The sequence below is a fragment of the Camellia sinensis genome, unplaced genomic scaffold, assembly GCF_055761805.1.
Source record: "Camellia sinensis isolate YWXY unplaced genomic scaffold, ASM5576180v1 Unanchor3, whole genome shotgun sequence".
Taxonomy (NCBI): domain Eukaryota; kingdom Viridiplantae; phylum Streptophyta; class Magnoliopsida; order Ericales; family Theaceae; genus Camellia; species Camellia sinensis.
The window spans coordinates 13509726-13532920 of NW_028129178.1; the positions used below are offsets into that span (position 1 = coordinate 13509726).

The following is a 23195-nucleotide window of genomic DNA, read 5'->3' on the forward strand; positions in this document are numbered from 1 at the left end:
CGTGGCCTAAACCTTTAGGGGCGAGTTTGGGTCATGACAATGGTATCAAAACACTAATTAATATCTCTCACACATATCCATTGAGCATTTGAATGTCTAGAATAGATTTAAGTTGCATGCATCTAATAAGTAAGTGATAAGTTGTGCATTCATAAAAATGTATATGTGTTTGTTTAATAGGCTAAGGATTGAGACTAAGCATTAAGAGCTATTATGGAATTTTGATAATTGTAAGGAAATCGGAATGTGTTTGTTTAAGTTTAGTATTAAGGCTAAAAGCTAAGTACTATTGTGGAATTTCTAACGTTATAGGGAAATTAGAATTTTTGACTAGAACATTGGTGATTACAAGTATATTGATTTGTGAGAATCTAGTATTATAAGGAATTAAAATCTTCGCTCGAAGCCAACAAAATTAAATGCGTTATATGCCAAATTAGACTATGGGAATATTTGGGAAGTTGAGGTATTTGATGATCAATGAAGAGTGTGGACCTGTGGTGATTGAAAGTTAGAAAATTGTTTGATATGAAGAAGGTGTGTTGATTTGGTGAGAGACCTCATGTTTGAACCATAGAGTCTCATACCTTTGTTGAATGACCTTGAAGGTCCAATTGGAATCACGTTTGGCAGACGTAGTTCCGAATCAAAAATTCTTGGTCAACTTCATGGGAATGAATAGGTTGCCCTACCGATGTCTTTGTATAATTGTTTGACTTATGGTTGAATATGTGATGTTATGTTTCAAGCTGGCTAACATTACCCCAAGTGTTATCCACCATTGTCTTGTGACTTTTAGAAAAGATGATGAGAAGTAAGAATGATCTGGAAAAATGAATTTTTGTCGGAGCAATTAGATAAACTAGAAGATATGGTGGAACTTAAGCAATCGTGTCATGAGAAACAATAAGATCAAAAGAAAAAAGCGAAGTGTGAAATCAACAAAAGAATCAAAGAATGTGTTTGGGAATTTTGTGGTAGAAGAGATCAATAAGAATATGTTTAAAAAATGCAAGAAGTATTGAGTTGGAATTGGTATTCTTATATTTGCTTGATCGACTATTTGAGAATTTAGAATTCATTTGTATGGACAGTTGAAACTTAATCTGAGGTTGCTAAGATAATTAGAATGAGAATACTTCAGTGTACCAAGACCACTATTTCGAGTACCTAAACTATTTTTGAGCAAAATGTCTAGATATAAACTGATTCAGAACCCAATTTGTTCGCTATTGTGTAATAAATGTTTCTTCGTCAACCGGAGGATTTATATCATTTGGGAATGCGATACTATGACTATGATTTAGTGCCTTAGGCATGGATCACTAGAATGTAATGTTGTGTATGAATAGATTTTCTACCTACTAAGCAAACATTGATTATATGTCTAAACGAGTTGTGTTTGACCTCCAAGATTAAACAGTTTATTTATTTATTTCTTTGTGTGGAACCAATGGAGTAAGTCCCCACCCTATTTAATTTGCTATTGACGGCTTATGACTTGTATAAGAACAAATATCCGAATTATTGTTGCAAAGGAATTGGTGAACCGAGAAGTTGAATTTGTTATTAATGTTGTGTCAATACTTATTTATTTGGAAGACTTCATATGGGATGTCAATAGACGAGTACTTTGATTCATTCGAAATTAAGTAGGATCATGAATATCATTTGTGATTAATCCTCGACTATTTGGAGACGTGGATTATTTGGAAATATGTGAATTATTAGAAGACATGTGAATAGCTAAATAAAAGTATATGAGTTATATGATTGATGAGAGTAGTACGTTGTGATTAATATGTTTCGTGGTTTAATGTTATGAGGTTGACTTCGACTACTATATATTACTGATCATTACCGAATAGCTTTTGATGACAATATGAACTGTGACGAATCACAATTTGGGTTATTAACCATTAAATGAAAATGAGTTGAACTCCTATGATGAGATTTGAATAGAAAAGAAGCTACTTGGGAGCAGAAAAATGAAATGAGATAAGTAATGTGATTGGTTTTTGGTACAAGTGCCTTAAGTTTGGAGGACCAAACTTTTTAAGGGGAAGAGAGTGTGACGACCCCATCACGTATAATATTTGGCATTTAATTAATAAAAGACATGTGAATTTTAATTAGTCCTTATTCTGATTTAATTTTAATTTGTGAGAACTATTCAGTTCGATTCATATATGATTTGATTAAGGATTTATTTTGAAATTAGAAATTGAAAGCCTAAATGGCTTAAGAAAGTGAAATTGATGAGTTAAATCAATTTAATTTCGAGTATTTGACCATATGGGAGTTAAATTAAATATTCGATTCAGTTTAGTAAAATTAAGATTTGATCAATTGAGTCTTAATTGCAGTTAATTAAGTTATGAGGATTGACAATTGTGATTACTATGAATTAAATTTACTTTTGAGGCGTTCAATTTGAATATGTAATTTATTAACAGCGATTTTGAGTTTGATTTGGAATTGAAGGCTTTAATGATTTGAGAAACCAAAATTAATGATGGCAATAAATTTAATTTGATATTTGGAGCCTTTTGGGAGTTTGATTAAAAATCTAATTCAGATTAGTAAAAATTAAATATAATTAATTAGGCCTTAATTAAAGTTAATTCGATTAATTAAATTATGTGTGATATCTAATTAGTTATAATTAATTAAATTATGTGCTAATTAGGTGTTAATTATAATTAGTTAAGACTAAGTGGGGTTTAATTAAGTTAATACATAAATTAGTAACTTAGCTAATACTAGAGTCTTATAATTTTGTTGTATTGGAGCCTTAGAGTATGTGCACGTGTATATGGTGTTGAATCATGAAGTGGGTGTCTGTGTGTGTTGTGCTAGTTTCAAGTGAAGAAGTGGACTCTTTTTTCAGAGGATGTTTTTGCTGAAGAAGTTCTAGAGAGGAAGAGAGAGAGAGAGAGAGAGAGAGAGAGAGAGAGAGAGAATTCACTTGCTAGAAATTTTGGAAGAAAAACTAAGGAAGCTAGAAGAAGTGAAGAAGTTGTCAAGAATACACCAAATTGAAGACTCTAGGTAAGAAATTGAAACTTGAATCTTGTAGAAATCACCTAAAAGCTGAAATTATGAAGTAATTAAGTTCAATTTCATGTAATTAAAAGTAAATTATCAAGAAGATGAAGAAAATTGAGTTAGGTTTAAGATTATAGAATAAATTTGGAAATTAATTATTTTGGGTTTGATTTGTGGTAGTCTTGCATAAATTTTGTTTTCATTTTTGCATGCTTCAGTTAATCCTACAAATTTTAAGTTTCAATTACACATGCATCATGGATTTCTAAAAGATTTGAAGGATTATTTTCATGAATTTAATAGTTCAAGTTCATGTTTTGAGAAATAAGAAGAAAAGAGTTTCAAATCCTTTACATGCATGGAAGTTTCGGTTCAATCCTTGTTAAATTAAAAAGGGGTTTGAGAAAGTGGTTTATAAAGAAACATGTATTTATGTTTTCTAAAGTATTTTCACAGTTTTGATCAAGACATACAAGAATTCAAGTTTTGAAAATGTGTTTGATGCCTTTTTTATTACATTTCGGAGCCTAGAAATTTACAAACCACTCGAGTGGTATAGTCACCGCTCGAACGCACATAACAGGCATCCAGTATTTTTGGTAGATAGTGTAATCTGCTCAAGCGACCAACAGGTAGCTCAAGCGGTCAGGCCTTTTTACCATGTGTTGAAAAATTACATCTTTTCATATTTTCATTCTCATCTCTTCCCAAGCATTCTTAGGCATAAATTACGACTCATTGAGGATTAATAAGTTAAGAACCCACATAAGTCAACTAGTTAAGAAAGAAAAGCAAAAATTTAATTAAGAGTTAATTACGATAAAAATTGAACATAAGTAATTGAAGAATAAGTGAAGTAGGAATTCAATTAATTTAGAAAGAAATAAATAAGAGAATAATATTGTGTTTCAATGTGTTCGTTTATGTGCTTTGTGTAGGTTGGACATCCGAGGAGTTACTTTCGATTCATGGCCATTGTGAGTAATATCTCTATAAAGATATGTTTGAAATATGTTTTCAAAATTGTTACATGATGAAGATTTTGAAATGTTATTTTATATGAATGGAAGAATGTCCCATGATGAAGATTTTGAAATGTTATTTTATATGAATGGAAGAATGTCCCTTTTTGAAAAGTAATTGTGGCATCCTTTAGTGAGGCCCTCGCCCTTCATTAATAAGGCCTTCGCCTAGAGGAAACAATAACATGGCCCTTTGTTGATAACGCCGTTGCCTGGGGGGAAATAATACCAATGCCCTTCTTATTTAAGTACAAAGATCTCTAATGTTGACCCGAGTGGTTCCTTTACTTGACTTATATGGTTCCTTTGTTTAGACCTATGTCACTTTTTTGACCTTAATGGTCCTTTTGATGTACGCCTTTAGACCCTTTGCTTTGCGCTATTGGATGCACCACGTATAATGTTTTGTTAATGGATTCGATATGGAAAATGCTTTGTTTGATTTAAATATATGTTTCATTGGAAAAAGTATGGATTTTGATACGATAAATGTTTGCTTTAAAATTGATTTTATATGATGTTTGGAAATGTAAAAATATGGCAAATACTTTGTTTTCAAAATGATTCACTTTGAAAATTGTAAGACATGCTTTTAAATTGTTATGGACTTCATTCATCATCGTCTCCCGATCGTAAGGCTATTCGGTAAGCAACGGGGCCAAGCCTTTTTGGAATCTGAAGTGGTGCGATGTAGCGAGGAGCCAATTTTCTTTTCCAGTCAAATCTTGTTTGCCCTTTCATTGGTGTGACCTTAATAAACACATGATTGCCCGCTTCATATTCCAAATCTCTTCTTCTCTGATCCGCATAGCTTTTTCGTCAACTCTAAGTGGTCTTGAGCCTCTGCTATATGATCTTTATCTTTTTGATTGTTACTTACGCAAGTTCAGATCCATACAAAGCTTTATCCCAACCTTTGTTCAGCAAATTAGAGACCTACACTTCCTACCACACAATGCTTCATATGGTGCCATGCTGATACTAGCCTGGAAACTATTGTTGTATGCAAACTCAACCAATGGTAAATAAGTTTCCCGACTACCTTCCAATTCTAAGACACATATACGAAGTATATCTTCCAAAATTTGGATAGTTCTCTCAGTTTGCCTGTCTGTTTTCGAATGAAAGGCAGTGCTGAATCTCAACTCCGTTTCCATTTCTTTTTGAAGACTTTGCCAAAGTCTAGAAACAAATTTAGGATTCCTATCCGAAACAATAGATACCGAAACTCCATGTAATCGGATGATGTTATCAATATAGATAGTAGTAAGTCTATAAGTATTGAATGAAGTTTCACGGGAAGAAAATGAGCAGATTTTGTCAATCCATCAACAATAACCCATATAGAATTCATACCTCTAGATGTTCGAGGTAGACCGATGACAAGGTCCATGGTTATGTACTCCTATTTCCATTATGAAATAGGGAGGGATTGAGGTAAACCTGCCAAGTTTTGGTGTTCGACTTTGACTTATTGGCATTGGAGGCATTTGAAATTAAAGTCGGCAATCTCCCTCTTCATGTTAGGCCACCAATACACTTGTTTCAGGTCTTGATACATCTTGGTATTTCCCGAATGCATAGCAAACATTGATTTGTGGGCTTCCTCCAAAATTATTCTTTTCAATTCTGTATTATTAGGAACACAAAGCCTTCCCTGAAACTTCAACCCTTGATCTTCGATGGTGAACCCCAGTCTAGGCTTGGTCTCAAACCCATCACACACTTGCTTGAGAAACTCATCTTCTCTTTGTTTTTGTTTGATTTCCTCAATAATTGCCAATTGTGTGAACATTGCAGTCAATACACTGTCTTGCCAATTATGCATAACTTCTATTTCAAGTTTGTCCAAACCTCGTAAAAGCTCTCTTCAGTTGGTGAGCAAACATGCTAAAGTTCCCATATTCTTTCTGCTACGTGCATCAACTACGGTGTTAGAATTAGCCGGATGATATTGAATTTACAAATCATAATCTTTATGTAACAACCCTCATCTTACTCTTGTCATACTTACATACATTTCTGCATGATTGTGCCTTGTTATGTTGTTTTGAAGGATTTACTTGCCTTGTTCTGTTTGTATTGTTTGCGTGGTCTTGTCCCTTGTTCGGGGTGTGTGTAGCCGAGGTCATCTTGAGCTTAGTCCACCTTTGAACCTTTGTACTTAGAGTTGTTTTGAGACCCTGGTCAACCCCCATCTTCACCTCGGGCATTTTATTGCCGAGATGTTTTGCACCCTGTGAACCTTGTCCGCAGGCAGGTATGGCCTAGGCCGAGATGTGGCGCACCCCGGCCAAGGTGTGGCACAGCTTAGTCAAGTGTCGTCCTCCCTAGCCGATGTTTTGTTATCCTGTTGCTGGATCCTTGATTTGAGCCGATTTCATCTTTTGCCGACGTGTTTTACCCGAGCTTGCTGCATAAGCTTTGTCAGAGACTGTCTTATCCATCAATCACCTTTTGAGTTGAGCCAATCTGTCAACGCCACGTGTCCGAGTTGTTTGTTAAGACAGCCGGCAGATCTAGAAAACATATCATTTTGTCTCAAATCTTTGTTTTAGAGAGAGAAGCTCTAGAGAAGAGTTCTTGAGTGAGAATGGCCTTCCAAGCTTGATCTTTGTGGTTTGAACCGTTGGATCCGAGTTTTGAGGTTAGAATCTTGATCTCCCTTGGTTATTCTTGCTGATTATCTAGCTGCATTGCACGATCGGATCTGTTTTGCATGTCATGCATTGTTTTGAAGTTGGTTTTGGAAAGAGAAAATGGTTTTCCATGTGTTCTTAAAGAAAAGCCTCGTTTTGATCCGTGAGAGTGGAATGAAAACCATGTTTTTGTGTTTGTTCTTGCATAACCTTCTTGCGTGAGTACCCAGATCTATGTTTTGAACTCTTGGCTTGAAACCTCAGATTTTGTGACGAGTTTTGAACTTGCATCCACATTCCTCATGATCATATTTTCACATTCTTCAAAAGGAAACCCAGGTTCCTCCTGCCCTTGTTTAGCGGGACCTCGGCTTGGCCCCGGATGGTACCCAGTGTGTTTTCGAGGAACGGGAGCAGTGATTAAGCTCCCAGCTTGTTTTGTTTTGTCTTTGACTTGGATCTGGCAAGAGTGCCGAGATCATTTGCATGTATATATAGAGCTTGCTTTGAGATGTGACTTGCCATGTGATTGTAGGTCCTTGATATTTGCTTTGGGTCTACACCTGAAGAACTAGGTGAGTGGTGCTTCTAATAAAGCTATGTTATACTTGTTTTGATAAATCTTGCTTGCTTGTTTTGACAAAAGTGTTTTGTTAAGCATGAATGAATAGCTCTTGTTTGATATGTCAAGTGTACTCTTTGTTTTGATGCCATCTTTGAAAAGGATACGGTCCTTGTTAAATCGGGCTACGGGCCTAAGTAACACAAGTCCCTTGTGCTGGAGGACTCTAAACTTTCGCAGTACTAAGTATAAAAAGGATACGGTCCTTGTTAAATCGGGCTACGGGCCTAAGTAACACAAGTCCCTTGTACTGGAGGACTCTAAACTTTCGCGGTACCAAGTGCACAAGTCCCTTGTATTGGAGGACTCTAAACTTTCGCAATACTTTTGACTAAACGATTACGGATCGTACAGCCTTTGATACTCGAATGATGAATACGGTTCATCCCTTGCTTTGCCGATGTTATGATACTTGAATGATGAATACGGTTCATCCCTTGCTTTGCCGATGTTATGATACTTGAATGATAAATACGGTTCATCCCTTGCTTTGCCGATGTTATGATACTTGAATGATGAATACGGTTCATCCCTTGCTTTGCCGATGTTATGATACTTGAATGATGAATACGGTTCATCCCTTGTCTTGCCTATGTCAGTAAACATCTTTGGATACTTGTAATATTTGATTGATGAATACGGTTCATCCTCTGTCTTGTTAAAGTTTCGATGTGTTTCGTTTGAAGGACCTCGGCAGTATTCATGCAAAACCTTTATTTTTAGTACCATTCACTGAGTTTTGTACTCACCCCTCTATATATATGTAGGTGATGAGCAGGACGGCGGCGACGCCTAGATCGTTTTGGATGCTTGTCTTGGATTTGTGCTTACGTCGGTTTTACTTTTGTATTTACGTCGGCGATGCTCTGCTTTGCACGTCGGCAAATCTTGAAAATCATGCTTCTTGAATTGTGTTAGCTGTATTTTGTACATGTCGGCTCGAGAAGCCTTTTGATCAAGATGTAATATGTAATTTTACTCGTTGTATTCAAGTTGTGAAGTTAATTGGAATGTTTGGCATTGCTTTGATCCACGCACAGCTCTTAAGGACCACTTGTATTTGTTTATCGCTTCCGCAATTGTGAGCCCCGTTTATTATTACTCTGATTGTGTTTAGTTTTGAAAGTTGGCCTTCGGTAATTACGGATTACTGGCCATCATGGCACCAAACTACTAGGGGCGGTTTGGGGTCGTGACACTTTAAGCCACCGCCTTTGTCGCATATTCAATTCTTTCTGTGTAAAGAAGTACTTCAAGCTCTTGTGATCTGTATACACTTCATATTTTGTTTTGTAAAGGTAGTGGTGCCAAGTTTTAAATGCAAATACAACAGCGGTGAGTTCCAAGTCATGTGTCGAGTAGTTTTTCTCATGCAATTTTAATTGTTGGGATACGTAAGCAATCACCTTGTCATTCTGCATTAAGACACAACCTAAACCCTTGTAAGAAGCATCACTAAAAATTACAAATCCTTCACTACCTGATGGTAAAGTAAGGAATGGGGTTGTAGTTAGTCTCGTCTTCAACTCTTGAAATGCAAATTCCCTTTGGTGTGTCTATTTAAATGGTTCTCCTTTTTAGGGTTAGTTGAATCAATGGCATAACAATCTTTAAAAAGTCTTTGACAAACCTCCAATAGTAATTTGCCAATCCTATAAAACTTCGGACCTCTGTTACATTAGTTGGGGTAGGCCAATATACAATCGCCACAATTTTCTGTGGATCTATGGATATACCATATCTGTTAATGACATGTCCCAAAAATGTAATTTCATCTAACCAAAATTCACACTTCTTGAATTTCCTATACAATTGTTTCTCTCTAAGTGTTTAAAGGATTACTCTCAAATGTTGTTTATGGTCATCTTTACTTCTTGAATAAATCAAAATATCATGAACGCTATAGGTGCATTAGTGACTCCAAAAGGCATGATTAAAAAGTCATAATGTCCATAATTGGTTCAAAAAGCAGTTTTCTCGATGTCCTTGGCCTTAACCTTCAACTCATGGTATCCTAATCTCAAGTCAATCTTTGAAAACACTTAGGCCCCCTATAACTGATCAAAAAAATCATCAATCTAAGATAAAGGATATTTATTCTTAATGGTTACCTTATTCAACTCTCGATAGTCAATGCACAGGCGAAGTGTTCCATCTTTCTTTTTCCCAAACAATACATGTGCGTCCCACGGTGATGTACTCAGCCAAATGAACCCCTTATCAAGCATTTCCTGCAATTGAACTTTTAATTCTTTCATTTCAATAGTTGACATGTATGGAGTTTTAGATATTGGTTGAGTACCAAGTACTACATCAATCACAAACTCAATTTCTCGATCAATCAAGTGACGCAGCAACTCTTCTGGAAACACATCAAGAAAGTCTTTCACTATTGAAATATTATCTAAGGTAGCATCTGTAGTTTGAACACTAAACACACTACACAAATACCTTTGACACCCCTTGTTAATCAATTTACGAGCCTTCATTGCAGAGATTAGGTACAGTGGGGGAACCACACATTTCCCCTCAAAATAAAACTCATCTTGACTCGGGGGTCGGAATATTACTCGTTTAGAAACACAATCAATAATAGCATAGTATTTGGATAACCAATCCATACCAAAAATACTATCAAAATGAGTCATGTCCAAGATAGCATTCCGAAGCAAAAATTTTCATGCAGGGTAAATAGATGAACACAACATAGATCCCTCCAATGGTGATGACACACATAATATATATCTCAAAGTTTCCAATGGTCTATTCAGTTTATGAGCAAATATCATAGAAACAAAAGAATGTGTAGATCTCGAATCAATCAATACATAAGCATTTTGCCCACAAATAGAGAGTGTACCTAAAACTACAATCTCTGTATTCTGGGTGTCCCTTGGAACGAGTGCAAAAACCCTTCCTTGCCTTAAGTTATCTCTTGTTGTAGTCGGTGTAGCATTGTTATTGGTATCGATCTAGTTAAACTTGTAGCTCCACGATTACCACCTTGATATGGTTGCGAACATTCCCTCGCCATGTGACCCACATTTCCACATTGAAAACAAGCCCTCGTAGTCCAATAACAAACACCTTGATGATTCTTCCCATAATCTAGACAAGTAGGCGCTCAGTTACCACTTTAAGTTGAGATGCTAGAATTTTCCCTTTATGCCTTCTTATTCATTGACGATGTTTCCCCTTTGTTTACATTCAAATTTTGTCTCTTACCCCTCCATTCAAAATTTCGGTTATGAGCAACCATGTTTGCTTCTGACATTAGTGCCCTATCCAAAACATCAACATACTTTGGTAGGTTTAGTACATTAATCCTCTTTAGAATTGAATCACGAGGGTCTCCCTCAAATTCTCTAGCTTTCCTGTAGTCTGTGTCAACCATATGTGGCACAAAATGTGCCAACTCGATAAATTGAGCCTCATATTCGGCCATTGTCTTGTTTCCCTGTTTTAATCTCTTAAATTCAGATACCTTCCTATCCCGAACACATTGTGTAAAGTATTTCTCATAGAAAACTTCCAAGAACCGTGCCCATCCAATTTCCTTGTTATCATTCAAATTAACATCCACCATCTTCTCACCTCATCCTCTAAAGTGAATGCGGCCAACAGAACTTTCTGTGTTTCCGTACATAGAAACACTTCAACCAGTTTTTCGATCCCCAAGACCTAAGCTTCAACCTTAAGCAGTTCTACTTGCTTGTAGAACAAGGATCGCTTCATCTTTTTTAATTCTTTGGTGAGTGTGATAGTTCGGTTATCTGCTTTGTGATCTTGCACTGGTGGTGGTATGGGCATTGGAGGTAGGGGTGGCAGTTATTGTTGTTGCCATTGTTGTTGCTGTCTTAAACTTTTAGCCATATCATGTATCATTCTCTCCATTCGGTCAAGTCGAGTGAAGATAGACTCCTCCAGTTCATCCACTCTTGTTCTCACCATGATCTATATGAACTTGGTATTATAATAAACACAAATATATGCTCACGTATGCACATACACAATTACAAAAATCCTTTCATTCTTGCACTGAAATGCATATGAATGCAATCCTTACATCTTTTCTAGACACCTTACTGCTCAAATGGACAGTGAGTGAAATAATAACTCGTGCTCTGATACCAATCTATCATGACCCAAGCCTGTTTCTAGAGGTTTAGGCCATGACCAGTCAATAATCTCAGATTACTAGGCCTCAAAGACAAAATCGAATCATCAATAATTAATAACGGGGCTTAACGAAAGCAATATTAAAATAAAGATAAGTCCATTGAGCGGTGCATACATGGCAAATTTCATAAATATTTAAAACTTCAATCTTCTTACATAGATACATCACAAAAAATTTAAACTTATCTTACATAACATCCATTCACAACAAGTTTCCAAATAACAAAAACAAAACAAAGTAAAAGGTTTGACAAAGCTTGGCTCCACTTGAGTCCAAGTACGCCCCATCACGGAGGCAGTCTAAACACGGCTTCACAAAAAGGTAGACTCCCGAGGCATCTCTAGACTTGTCGTTCCACTTTCTTACCTACATATATACAAAGGAGAGGGATGAGCTAAAACCCAGTGAGTAATATCAAAATAAAGAGGTTAAATGAATGATGTCTAGTACAGTACAAAACATAACTTACAAATTCCAAGATGAATCATAATTAAACATTTGACGTATCGAAGATTCAATGATCATATCTCATACATGGTACATCCAATAAAGCAAAACAAAGGAACCCGTAGGCCTAAATCAAAAGGACCATTAAGGTCAACAAAGGGACTATATAGGTCTAGATAGAAGGAACATATAGGTCAAGCAAAGGGACCCGCAGGTCTGACATCAGAGATCTTTATAATTCCATAAATGAAGGGCCATGGTATTTTTTTCCCCCAGGTGAGGGCCTCACTAAAGGATGCCATGTATACTTTTCAAATAAGACATTCATTCATTCAAAATAGCATTCCAAAATATCATTTTTGAAGCAATTCAAAATACTTTTCAACATATCTTTACAAAGATACTACTTATAATGGGCTAGTACAAGTGTTATGCTTTGGGTGACCACCTACACAAAACACATAGCAAAAACACACATTGAAATGCATGTAAACAAACATTATATCTTTATTCACTTTCCTTAAGTGTGTTTCTATCTTATTCCATCACTAACAATGCCTAAATAATGCTTTAGAATGCCTAAAAGAACATGAGGATATAAATATGCACAAGAGAATGTTTTTCAAAAATGGCTGAAAACAAGGTGTTCACTCGAGCTCATCTTTGGCCGGTCAAGTAGTGTGGCCTGACTGGAAAAGTACTGGATGGTGCTAAAATGGGCTCGAGCCATCACTTGGTCACTCGAGCCAAGTGTAATGCAAAGTTGTGTTTGCTTGAGCGCACACTGTGTCGCTCGAGCCAACAACTAAGGTCTGCAAAAATATTGGGAGCATGCAAAGTGAGCTCGAGTGACGACGTCATCATTCGAGTGAAGTGGTTGAATCCTAGGTTTTCTAGAATTGAGTTTTGAGTTCCAAAACACGAGTTTCATGCCCAAAAGCTTGCATGGCTGGTAGAAACATGAAGCAACACTTTATAACTACATGATTATTTTCAAACCATATCTCCAGAATCTCTTTCAATTTTCAAAAACAAAACCCAAAACTCTATGATCTTGTCATGCATGCAATGAATTCAATTATTTTCCTTCAAAATATGAACATATGAAGTGATGAGTGGAAAATTATGAAGAATCCTTTAAGATATCAGGTACAAACTCCATGCTTGTATGAATTGTTGAAAAATCAAGCTTGAAGATGATAAAATATGCATGCATGTCCAATTTTAACTCATTCTTACTAAATTCAAAGTGATTCTAACATTTTCTTTTCAATTACATCCAAATGATCCTATATACTTCATGAATTCAGAATTTACATGGATTATCTACAAGAATTATGGTTGTAATTCATACTTAGAGCTTGAATTTGAAGTTTGCTAGTCTAATTCTACACACACACACACACACACACACACACATATATATATATATCATGGATTAGATTAAGCTAATTAAGTAGGATTAAGTTAATTAAACAAGCTTAAGTCTAATTAATCCTAATCAATTCTAATTGATTTATTCTAATTATTTTAGTCTGAACCAAATTTTAATCAAACTTACCATTTGGTTCTAAATATTCCAATTAGCCTATTATACTAGTCAATTTCGATTTCTGAATCCATTTGGTCTTTCAATTTCTGATCCAAAGTAGGTATTCTAATAGATATTCCATAAACAAACAAAGAAACACAAAATTAAATACGTAATCATGCAAATATTCTCAATAAAATAATATGCAAAAATGGCATGCACGTTGGGGTCATCACAATTTAGGCTTTACGTGTTTTTAAAACCTTTCTTGTTTTTCTATGGCAAGCTTGGGGACTTTGTCCCACATTGGAAAAATAAGAAAACATTGAGCACTTAATAAAGTGCTATATGGAATATTCATTTTAATATGCAATTGTGGAACGGATGCTAGTGTGCATACACTCACACCACAAGGATACCATCCACACACGCACGCCGTGGCGTAGGCAGTAGGCTGTGTGGCGTTTGATGGCGCACTTAGCACTTTGCAGAAACGCATCAACACAAGGATCCATGAAGGCACTTTTATATTTGCCTCAGATAGGTTGAAGCGTTGACATGGATCTGACATGGCATGGGTGACGTGGAATATAGTTTGCTCCACATGGCAATAATGTGGCCTCCGTTGGCAATGAGTCAACCAGCCAATCGAATGGTTGCATGTTCAATTGAAGCAGTTTGATCATAGCTGTTGATTGAAGATGCGCGTAATCGTACAGTTGAGATAGCACCCGATCGTGATCAAGTGTGATCAGTTGAGGCATCTATTCGGTGTGAGATTAATTTGCACTGTAGATTGTCGACCCAACGATCAGATTTAATCGGATGTGATCAAGGGACATGACCATTCGATCAGATGCATAAAGGCCTATAAATAGGCTGCGAAATCAGCCATTGCAATCCATCGAAATTCCTTAAAGCATTCTGTAATTCTCTCTCTCTCTCTCTCTCTCTCTCTCTCTCTCTCTCAATTTATAGTTTTCGATCAAAAGTATCTTAAGCAAGTTTCTGCTTTTCTTTGTGACAACCCCATCACATATTATACTTATATTTATTTAATTTTGAGTGTTAATTATGTGTTTGATGTGTATTTGTATGCATATATGTTCATTGTTGGAATATCTGTTGTGATTTCTGCTTAAAAGCCTAAATTGAAGGCACGACTTCAGAAACCAAAATTGATAAGTTCAATTAGGATAACATAATTTTTAGAGCCCAATGGGAAGTTTGATTAAAATTTGATTCAGATTAAATTAATTAGATAAAATCAATTAGAATTAAGTGAGATTAGTTAATCTTAAGCTTGCTTAATTAGTCTAAGCAAATTACCAAGTATATATATGTGTGTTAAGTTAGAGACTTAATCATTTTTTAGCTCAAGAAATCTGTTGGAGCATTCTAGAGAGAGCGTGAGATCAATTTAGATAGAGAGAGAGGGGAGGGAAGAGATTGAAGTTTTTGCAAGGACATTAAAGGATTGAGTAGAGGAACTCAAAAATTTGCTAGTTTAAGCTTAATTGAAGACTTTAGGTATGTGTTTAAGTCTTAATTTATGAATCAAAGTCATCTAGCATGTGAATTCAAAGAGAGTATGAGCTTTAACTCAAGAATTGAGCTAAGAATGGTGAAATTGAAATTAATTCATACATGCATGCATCAACATGAAGAGTTTTCATCATCTTTGAGCATGATTTTGTCAACCATGCTTGAATTGAAGTTAAATCATACATGCATCCATGATTTTAAATGTTTTGAAGCTTAATTTCATGTTTTGAGAGTTTTGGAAAAGAGTTTGAAAGCTAAATTATACATGCATGAGAATTTAAGTTCCAATTATAAAGAATTATGAAGTTTTGAGCTTAAAGTTTGGAATTGGTTTTATATTCATGTTTTTGAAGGAGCATTCACGGATTAGAACATGTCATGCAAGAGTTTATGGCACTGAACTTGTGTTTTTAAGCTTAAATTTTGTTTTGGAAACCCAGAATTCGACCGCATTACTCGAGTGAAGAAGTTGTTGCTCAAGCGCACTTCTCATGCATCCAGCATTTTCGCAGAACCATGTACATAGCTCGAGCAACCAAGTGATGTATATGGGCTCGAGTGACCATCGAGCCTAGATTCAGACCATCTAGTACTTTTGCAAACTAGGTGGTCTTCTCCAGCGACCAATGGTGCGCTCGAGTGAACTACCCTGTTTCAGCATGTTTTGAAATGTTTCATTATGTTCATGTTCTTATCCTCATTCCTTTCTAAACATTCCTAGGCATGAATTGAGCCTCCCAAATGAATTAATGAGTTAGAATGAGACCTTAAAGAATTGAATAAGTTAAAGAACGATCCGGTTAAGCAATGTGACCCAATGTGTAAATGTTTATGAATTATGTAGGTTCATCCATGAAGACGTGTCACCAAACAAATCACTGTGAGTAATATCTTAATAAAGATATTTTTTTATACTCTAGTTTCTGAATGTTCCAATGTGATAAGCTTTTCTAAATTCATGATTTTGCTTCTGAATGAGCTTTCTATCTATCTGATTGATATGACATCTATAAACGTGATTTACTAAATATGAATGCATATGATGGACCTAAGGTCATTCTGTATAATCAATATGATGGACCCAAGGTCATTCTGAGATATTTGTTATGTGTTGACCAAATGGTCTTTATACAGCTGTAATGAATTGGACCCAAGGTCGTTCCGCCACGTATGATATGTTCTGTTCTATACATCTGCTATACGTTGGACTCGAGGTCATTATGTCATGTATTGGACTCGAGGTCATTCCTCTATGATACAAAATTAATATGAAAATGATTTTATCTATGTATTAGAACTCATTCATATAACATCTTTACTCTGATGTTATTCACTAGGATTTAGCTCACTCCATTATATATATATATATATATATATATATATGTGCGTGTGTGTGTGTGTGTGTGTGTGTAGGTAAGCAGCGGGATGTCCAACCCTTGTGTTCCTGTGAAGGATTACCCGAGTTTTGTGAAGTCAGCTATGGAGTGCCTCACAGACGACGCTTTTATCTTCATTCTTTTATTTTCTTTTGTTGGTCACGTTTGACATGTACCTAAGTTTCTGAGTTTTGTATGATGATGACTTGTGAATGATCTTGGACATGTATTACCTATTTGTATATGTATGGATGCGAGTTATTAATGTAGAAGAAGTTATGCGCAGCTTATTAGACAAAATTTTATTATTCCGCTTCTACTTCTGGCCCCATATATTTAATTATGATTTGAATTATGGCCGAGGACGTAGGTAATCTCATGATTATTGGCCGGTTATGATCCAAACCTCTAAGGGTGGATTCAGGTCATGACAGAGTGGTATCAGAGCACGAGTTAATAATTCACACACTTGTCCAATTGAACAATAAGGCGTCTAGAAAAGACTAAGAGTGCAATCATCTAATAAGTATATGCTTTTGTGCATTAAGATTGTGCAATTATATGAATATGTGAAATGTGAACCGTTATGCCTTTGTATATATGTGCAAATTTCTGTATTTATTATAATACAAGTTCATATAGATCATGGTGAAAACAAGGGCTGATGTGATAGAAGAGTCTTCTACTACCCATTTAGATAGAATGGAAAGAATGATTCAGGAAATAATTAAGGCAATAGTAGCAACAACCGCCCCCACCTCTACCAATGCCTATACCACCTCCAATACAAGAGCATCAAGTGGATGACCGCACAATTGCTTTTACTAAAAGAATTTAAGAAAATGAAACCACCACTGTTCGAGGGAGGAGTTGATCCTCTAAAAGCCAAGGCATGGGTTCTTGGTGTTGAAAAGTTATTCAAAGTATTTTCGTGCACTGATGCATAGAAAGTTCAGCTAGTAGCCTTTGCTTTGGAGGGTGATGCACGTAGATGGTGGATGTTGGTTAGGGATGAGAATGTGGGAATCAGTTGGGCGAGATTTCTTGAAATCTTTAATGAGAAGTACATCCCTCAATGCATCAGAGACCAAAAAGTATCTGAATTTGGGGGGTTAAAGCAAGGAAACCAAATAGTAACCGAATATGAGGCACGGTTCACTGAGTTGGCTAGATTCGCACCAGACATGGTTGACACTAATTACTAGAAAGTGAGATAATTTGAGGGTGAACTTCAAAATGCAATCCTAGAAAAAGTGAATGTTCTGAAATTGCCAAAGTACATGGGTGTTCTTGATAGAGCTCTAATGTCTGAATTAAATTTAGCTCCATATAACCGACCATTTGAATGGAAAGGGAAAAGATAAGGCTCTTATTCAAATAAGGGATCAACATCAACAAAGAAGCAAAATTTGGGGACATCTGGTGTTTCCAACTCTACGAGAGATTCTGCACCAACTTGTAACAAATGTAGTAAGAAACATTGGGGAGTCTGCTACCGCACTTTTGGGGCGTGCTTTAGATGTGGTAAGACAGGGCATATGGTGAGAGATTGTCCCCAAACTGAACAGAGAAGTGAAAGACCAGTTGCTAGTTCAATTAGATCTGTTCCAATACCCGAAAACACTGTAAGACCTACTGCTATAAGAGACATACTTAGACAAGGGAGAGTTTTTGCACTCGTCCAAGGTGATACACAAAATACCAAGGTTATTGTCTCAGGTACTCTCTCTATTTGCAATCAAGATGTTTATGTGCTAATTGATTTGGGTTCAACATATTTCTTTGTTTCCACTTTATTTGCACATAGACTATATTCCTGTAGTTAGAGAATTCCCAGATGTGTTTCCAGAAGAATTGTAGGGAAATTGTTTGATCGAGAAATTAAATTCACTATTGAAGTTGTATCGGGTACTCAACCCATCTCAAAGACCCCCTATTGAATGTCAACTGCTGAAATGAAAAAATTGAAGGTCCAATTACAAGATTTGCTTGACAAGGGGTTTATCTGACCAAATATTTCACCGTGGGGTGCACCGGTTGTTTTTGTGAAGAAGAAAGATGAAATGTTACGCTTGTGCATTGATTACCAAGAATTGAATAAGGTAACAATCAAGAACAAATGCCCTTTACCCCTTATTGACTTATTTGATCAGTTACAGGGTTCACAAGTGTTTTCAAAGATTGATTTAAGATCCCGGTACCATCAACTGATGAAAGTGAAAGCAAAAGACATTAAGAAAACCGCATTCCGAACAAGGTGCGGATATTATGAGTTTTTAGTTATGCTGTTTGGAGTAACAAATGCGCCTGCAACTTTTATGGACCTTGTGAACCGAATTTTCAAATCATATCTTAATGAATTTGTTGTGGTATTCATTTATAATATTTTGATTTATTCAAAAAGTAGAGAGAACATGAACAACATTTGAGAACTATTCTGCAAACACTTAGGGAGAAGAAATTTTATGCAAAACTGAACAAATGTGAATTTTGGTTGGATGAAGTTGTGTTTCTAGGGCATGTGATTAACGATGATGGAATTTCTATGGACCCTCAAAAGATTGAGGCAATTGTGAATTAGCCTACATCGACAAATGTAACGGAAGTTTGAAACTTTTTGGGATTGGCTGGATATTACAGAAGATTTGTGAAAGCCTTTTCAAAGATAGCTATTCCACTTACCCAACTTACTAGAAAGGGATAACCGTTTGAATGGACCGATGAAAGAGAATCCACTTTCCTAGAACTGAAAACAAGGCTAACCACAGCAAGGGTTTTGACATTACCGTCAGGTAAGAAAGACTTTGTTATTTATAGTGATGCTTCATATAAGGGTTTGGGTTATGTTTGATGCAGAATGGTAAGGTGATCGCTTATGCATATCGGCAATTAAAGCCTCATGAAAAGAACTACCCGACTCATGACTTGGAGTTGGCCGCGCATTGTATTTGTTTTGAAGATTTGGTGCCACTACCTCTATGGCGCTACATGTGAAGTTTACACTGATCACAAAAGTTTGAAGTACTTCTTGACACAAAAAGAGTTTAACATGTGTCGAAGAAGATGTTTAGAATTGATTAAAGACTATGATCTTCAGATTCAGCATCATCTGGGCAAAGCCAATACATTAGCTGATGCTCTTGGCAGAAAATCAATAGGGAACTTAACATATTTGCATACTGAACAGAGAGATCTGAGATTAAAGTGATGTTTTGTGAACAAGGCAGAATGTTAGCTGCCATTTCAGCTCAACCAGCAATCATTGAAGAGATAAAGCAAAAGCAATTGGAAAATGAATTCCTCAAGAAAATGTTTGATGAAATGGAATCAAATCCAAGATCGGGGTTCAGTATTGTGAACCAAATGTTGAAATTCCAAGGGAGATTGTGTGTTCTAAATATTTATGACTTGAAAAGAGGACTTAGAAGAGGCTCATAAGTCAAATTTTGCAATGCTGGCAACAACAAAATGTGTCAAGATTTGAAGCAAAGTTATTGGTGGCCTAGCATGAAAAAGGAAATTGTAGAATATGTATCCAGATGCCTTCAATGTTAGTAAGTTAAAGTTGAACATCAGAAACTCATAGAGCTACTTCAACCTCTCCTTATTCCGAAATGGAAAGGGAGCATATAACCATGGATTTTATTGTCGGTCTATCTTGAACACCTAGAGGTATGAATTCTATTTGGATTATTGTGGATAGATTAATGAAATCTGCACATTTTCTACATGTGAGAACTATTTATGATGCTTATAGACTTGCTACTATTTATATTGATGAGATAGTTCATTTACATGGAGTTTCGATATCCATGTTTCAGACAGTGATCCAAAAATTGTGTCTAGATTCTAGAAAAGCCTTCAAAGAACAATGGGAACCAAGTTGAAGTTTAGTACTACTTTTCATCCACAAACCAATAAGCAATCATAGAGAACTATTCAGACTTTAGAGGATATGCTCCGAATGTATGCTCTAGACTTTTAGGGAAGCTGGGAGACATACTTGCATTGGCAAAATTTGCATACAACAATAGTTTGCACTCTGGCATTGGCATGGCACCATATAAAGCCTTGTATGATAGGAAATGTAGATCTCTAGTCTGTTGGACAGAAGTTGGGGATAAAGTCTTACTTGGTCCCGAGATTGTGCAAGCAACCACCAAGAAGATTAAGATCATTCAACAAAGGCTCAAAATTAAGCAAAGAGGAAGCTGGGAGATTAAGATCATTCAACAAAGACTTCAATTCGAACTTCTACTGGGGCAACTCCATATTTCTTGGTCTATGGGATGGAGGCTGTTCTGCCTATCGAAGTTGAGGTTTCGTCATTGCGAGTTATGGCCGAGTGCCAGATAGCTGAGGCAGATTGGCAGCAGAGCAGATTCGAAGAACTCATGCTATTTGATGAAAGAAAGCTGAAAGCACTGTATCATGTCCAGGGTTATCAACGAAGAATTGCTAGGGCTTTCAACAAGAAAGTTAAGTCCAGGAATTTAAAAGAAGGGGATTTGGTGCTTAAAGACAACCAAGCTCCCATCCATGACCCTAGGGACAAGTTCAGACCTAATTGGACTGGCCCTTATATCATCAAGTCAATCTGGTCAGGTGGAGCTATCGTTCTGATGGACTTAGATGGCCTTGAGTTCTCCCAGCCGATCAATATGGACAAGTTGAAAAAATATTATCCCTGAGTGGCTCGCTAGGCCGAAAACCCAAAAGGGCGACCTAGGCAAAATTTAGAGCATGAAAAATTTGAAATAAGAAAAACTAAGCTCGCAAGGCTGAAAACCCAGAAAGGGCGGCCTTGGCAAAAGTTAGAGCGCAAAAGGAGAGTGTTAATACACGAGTGAACCCGAACCGAACTACGTAAGGCTTGATTCCCATCTTTGGGATACGTAGGCAACTTCATTCTGAAGTCCAGCCATAAACACCTCCAAAATCAACTTTGTCCGTGTAATTATGTTGGTCATCTTTGTCTATTCTGCATTCAAGAGCTCGGTTGTGATCTCCAGTGCAATGCTATTCAGACTAGGGGCAACTTTCCAGTTGTTGGGATTCGGGGTTGTACATCTCAGTGATAGATCTCGAGCATGTCCAGTTGTGATCCATATCGAAAATGGTTTTGAAAAGTTTTAATAAAAGTTAATTTTGTTCAAATTAATCTTTTTACAACTTAGACCATTTTTGGACCAAACGAAAAAATTTTAGTACCCACAACCTTCAATTCCATTGATTTCAGTACAGAGTTCTCCTACTCTTGAATACAAATTGAAGTTACTTTTTATTACATCTATAAAGAAAACTTGAAAGTACAGATTAAAGCAATAAACTTGGGGCATAGTCAAGTCAGGTGTTCTTGCGCCCCCTCATAGAGCCTGTGGAAGCCTCTGATGCCAAAGTAGGCCTAGCTTGTGCCTCATCTTCAAGCCAAGCAATGCATTCGCCAGAAAGGGCACAATTGAAAGTGGGAACAGGGGCCAGAAGTTCTCTCGTCCTCCATGCTGTGGCATATCAAGGTAGCTGTGAGCCTCGGACTGGAAATGCAGCGGGATACTCTACCCCAGCTTCCGGGCAGATCTGATCATGTCCAAATTGGTGTTGGAATCGGAACGGGAAGTAAAAGACACAGTGTGTCAGGCCAACCAGCTGAATGCCCGGCTGGCGAGACATGCTATAGCTCATCGCCGGTAAATTAAGCCAGAGGCAGCGCCAAACAATGTTGGCAGCAGATAGGCTACACATCCATTCGCACCGCCATCCCTCATCTGGGGCATCAACTAGTCGCTGTCGGAAGAAATAGCCATGTGCTGAATTTGCTGGGCAGGAGTCCACCACTTTCAACTTATCCATCAGCCATATCTAGGAAGGGATAAAAAATGAGAGATTAAAGAATAGAGAGGTGTACGTGGAGAGAAAAGTGAGAAAAGGTTGTAAGAGAAAAACAGAGCCTGAGGGCCGAGTGATGTGAAAAATACACATGTGAGAAGGGTGGGAAACATTACCTGTAAGAGTAGTGGACTACTTATAAATCTGGTTATCTCCCGGCGACGGAAGGCATCCAAACCCATCAGAGTCTCAGCTAGTGTCATGCCAATGCAACTCTTACCCTCTTTTAAGCCTTAGGCAACCTCAATCAAACGAACGCTAGACCCTCCGGAGCCTAGGGCAACCAGGAAGTGAGACAACATGCACAGGCAGAGGGCGTGTCGCTGAAAACCCTGCCAATGATGATCGCCACGATCACCGGCGTCGGAAAACCAATGAATCAAGCTCGGAATATCTAGCTGTCTATCGTAAATCAAAGACCGAGTGTCATGCAAAGTAAGCCCACACATCCGTCCTAAAGCTTGGATGTGGCCAAAACGGAATTGGGGCAAGATCTCCTCATCACGCTGAGATTCCATCAAAGCTTGGAAATCTTCAAAAGTGGGGCACATCTCTTGTCCGCCGAAGCTAAAAACATGAGTTACCAGATTCCGACACCTAGCCGCGGCATAGGGGAACGGAAAACGCAGCGGGATGCGGCTCAGCGTGAATAGTGCATTTATTCCGAAGCCCCGAAAATTCAAATTTTCCGAGCCATCCAAGTTTGCAATCCAATTTGTGAGGTTTTGGGCAAGAAAAACTTCCATTTGGGGAAAAATGGAGTTGAAATGAAGGAACCACGAAGCTGGAACCTTTATAGAAGATAAGGAAGTAAGTGGAGGACAGATGTCGACGTTTCGAAGGTTCTGCCATCGATGGCCGGCAGGGGCACATTGATGGCCGGCAGAGGAGAGTGATAG

The 23195-nt window shown here is 37.1% G+C and overlaps 1 protein-coding gene across 1 annotated transcript; it reads right to left on the reverse strand.

Annotated features, from left to right (window-relative positions):
• Positions 1-9409: 9409 nt before the first annotated feature.
• LOC145816101 (uncharacterized) lies at positions 9410-10436 on the reverse strand. Its single transcript, XM_082912343.1, has 2 exons — positions 10332-10436; positions 9410-9814 (listed from the first exon to the last, which is right to left on the reverse strand). The coding sequence occupies exons 1-2, from the start codon at positions 10434-10436 to the stop codon at positions 9410-9412; spliced, it is 510 nt and encodes a 169-aa protein (XP_082768469.1).
• Between the last annotated feature and the right edge of the window lie 12759 nt (positions 10437-23195).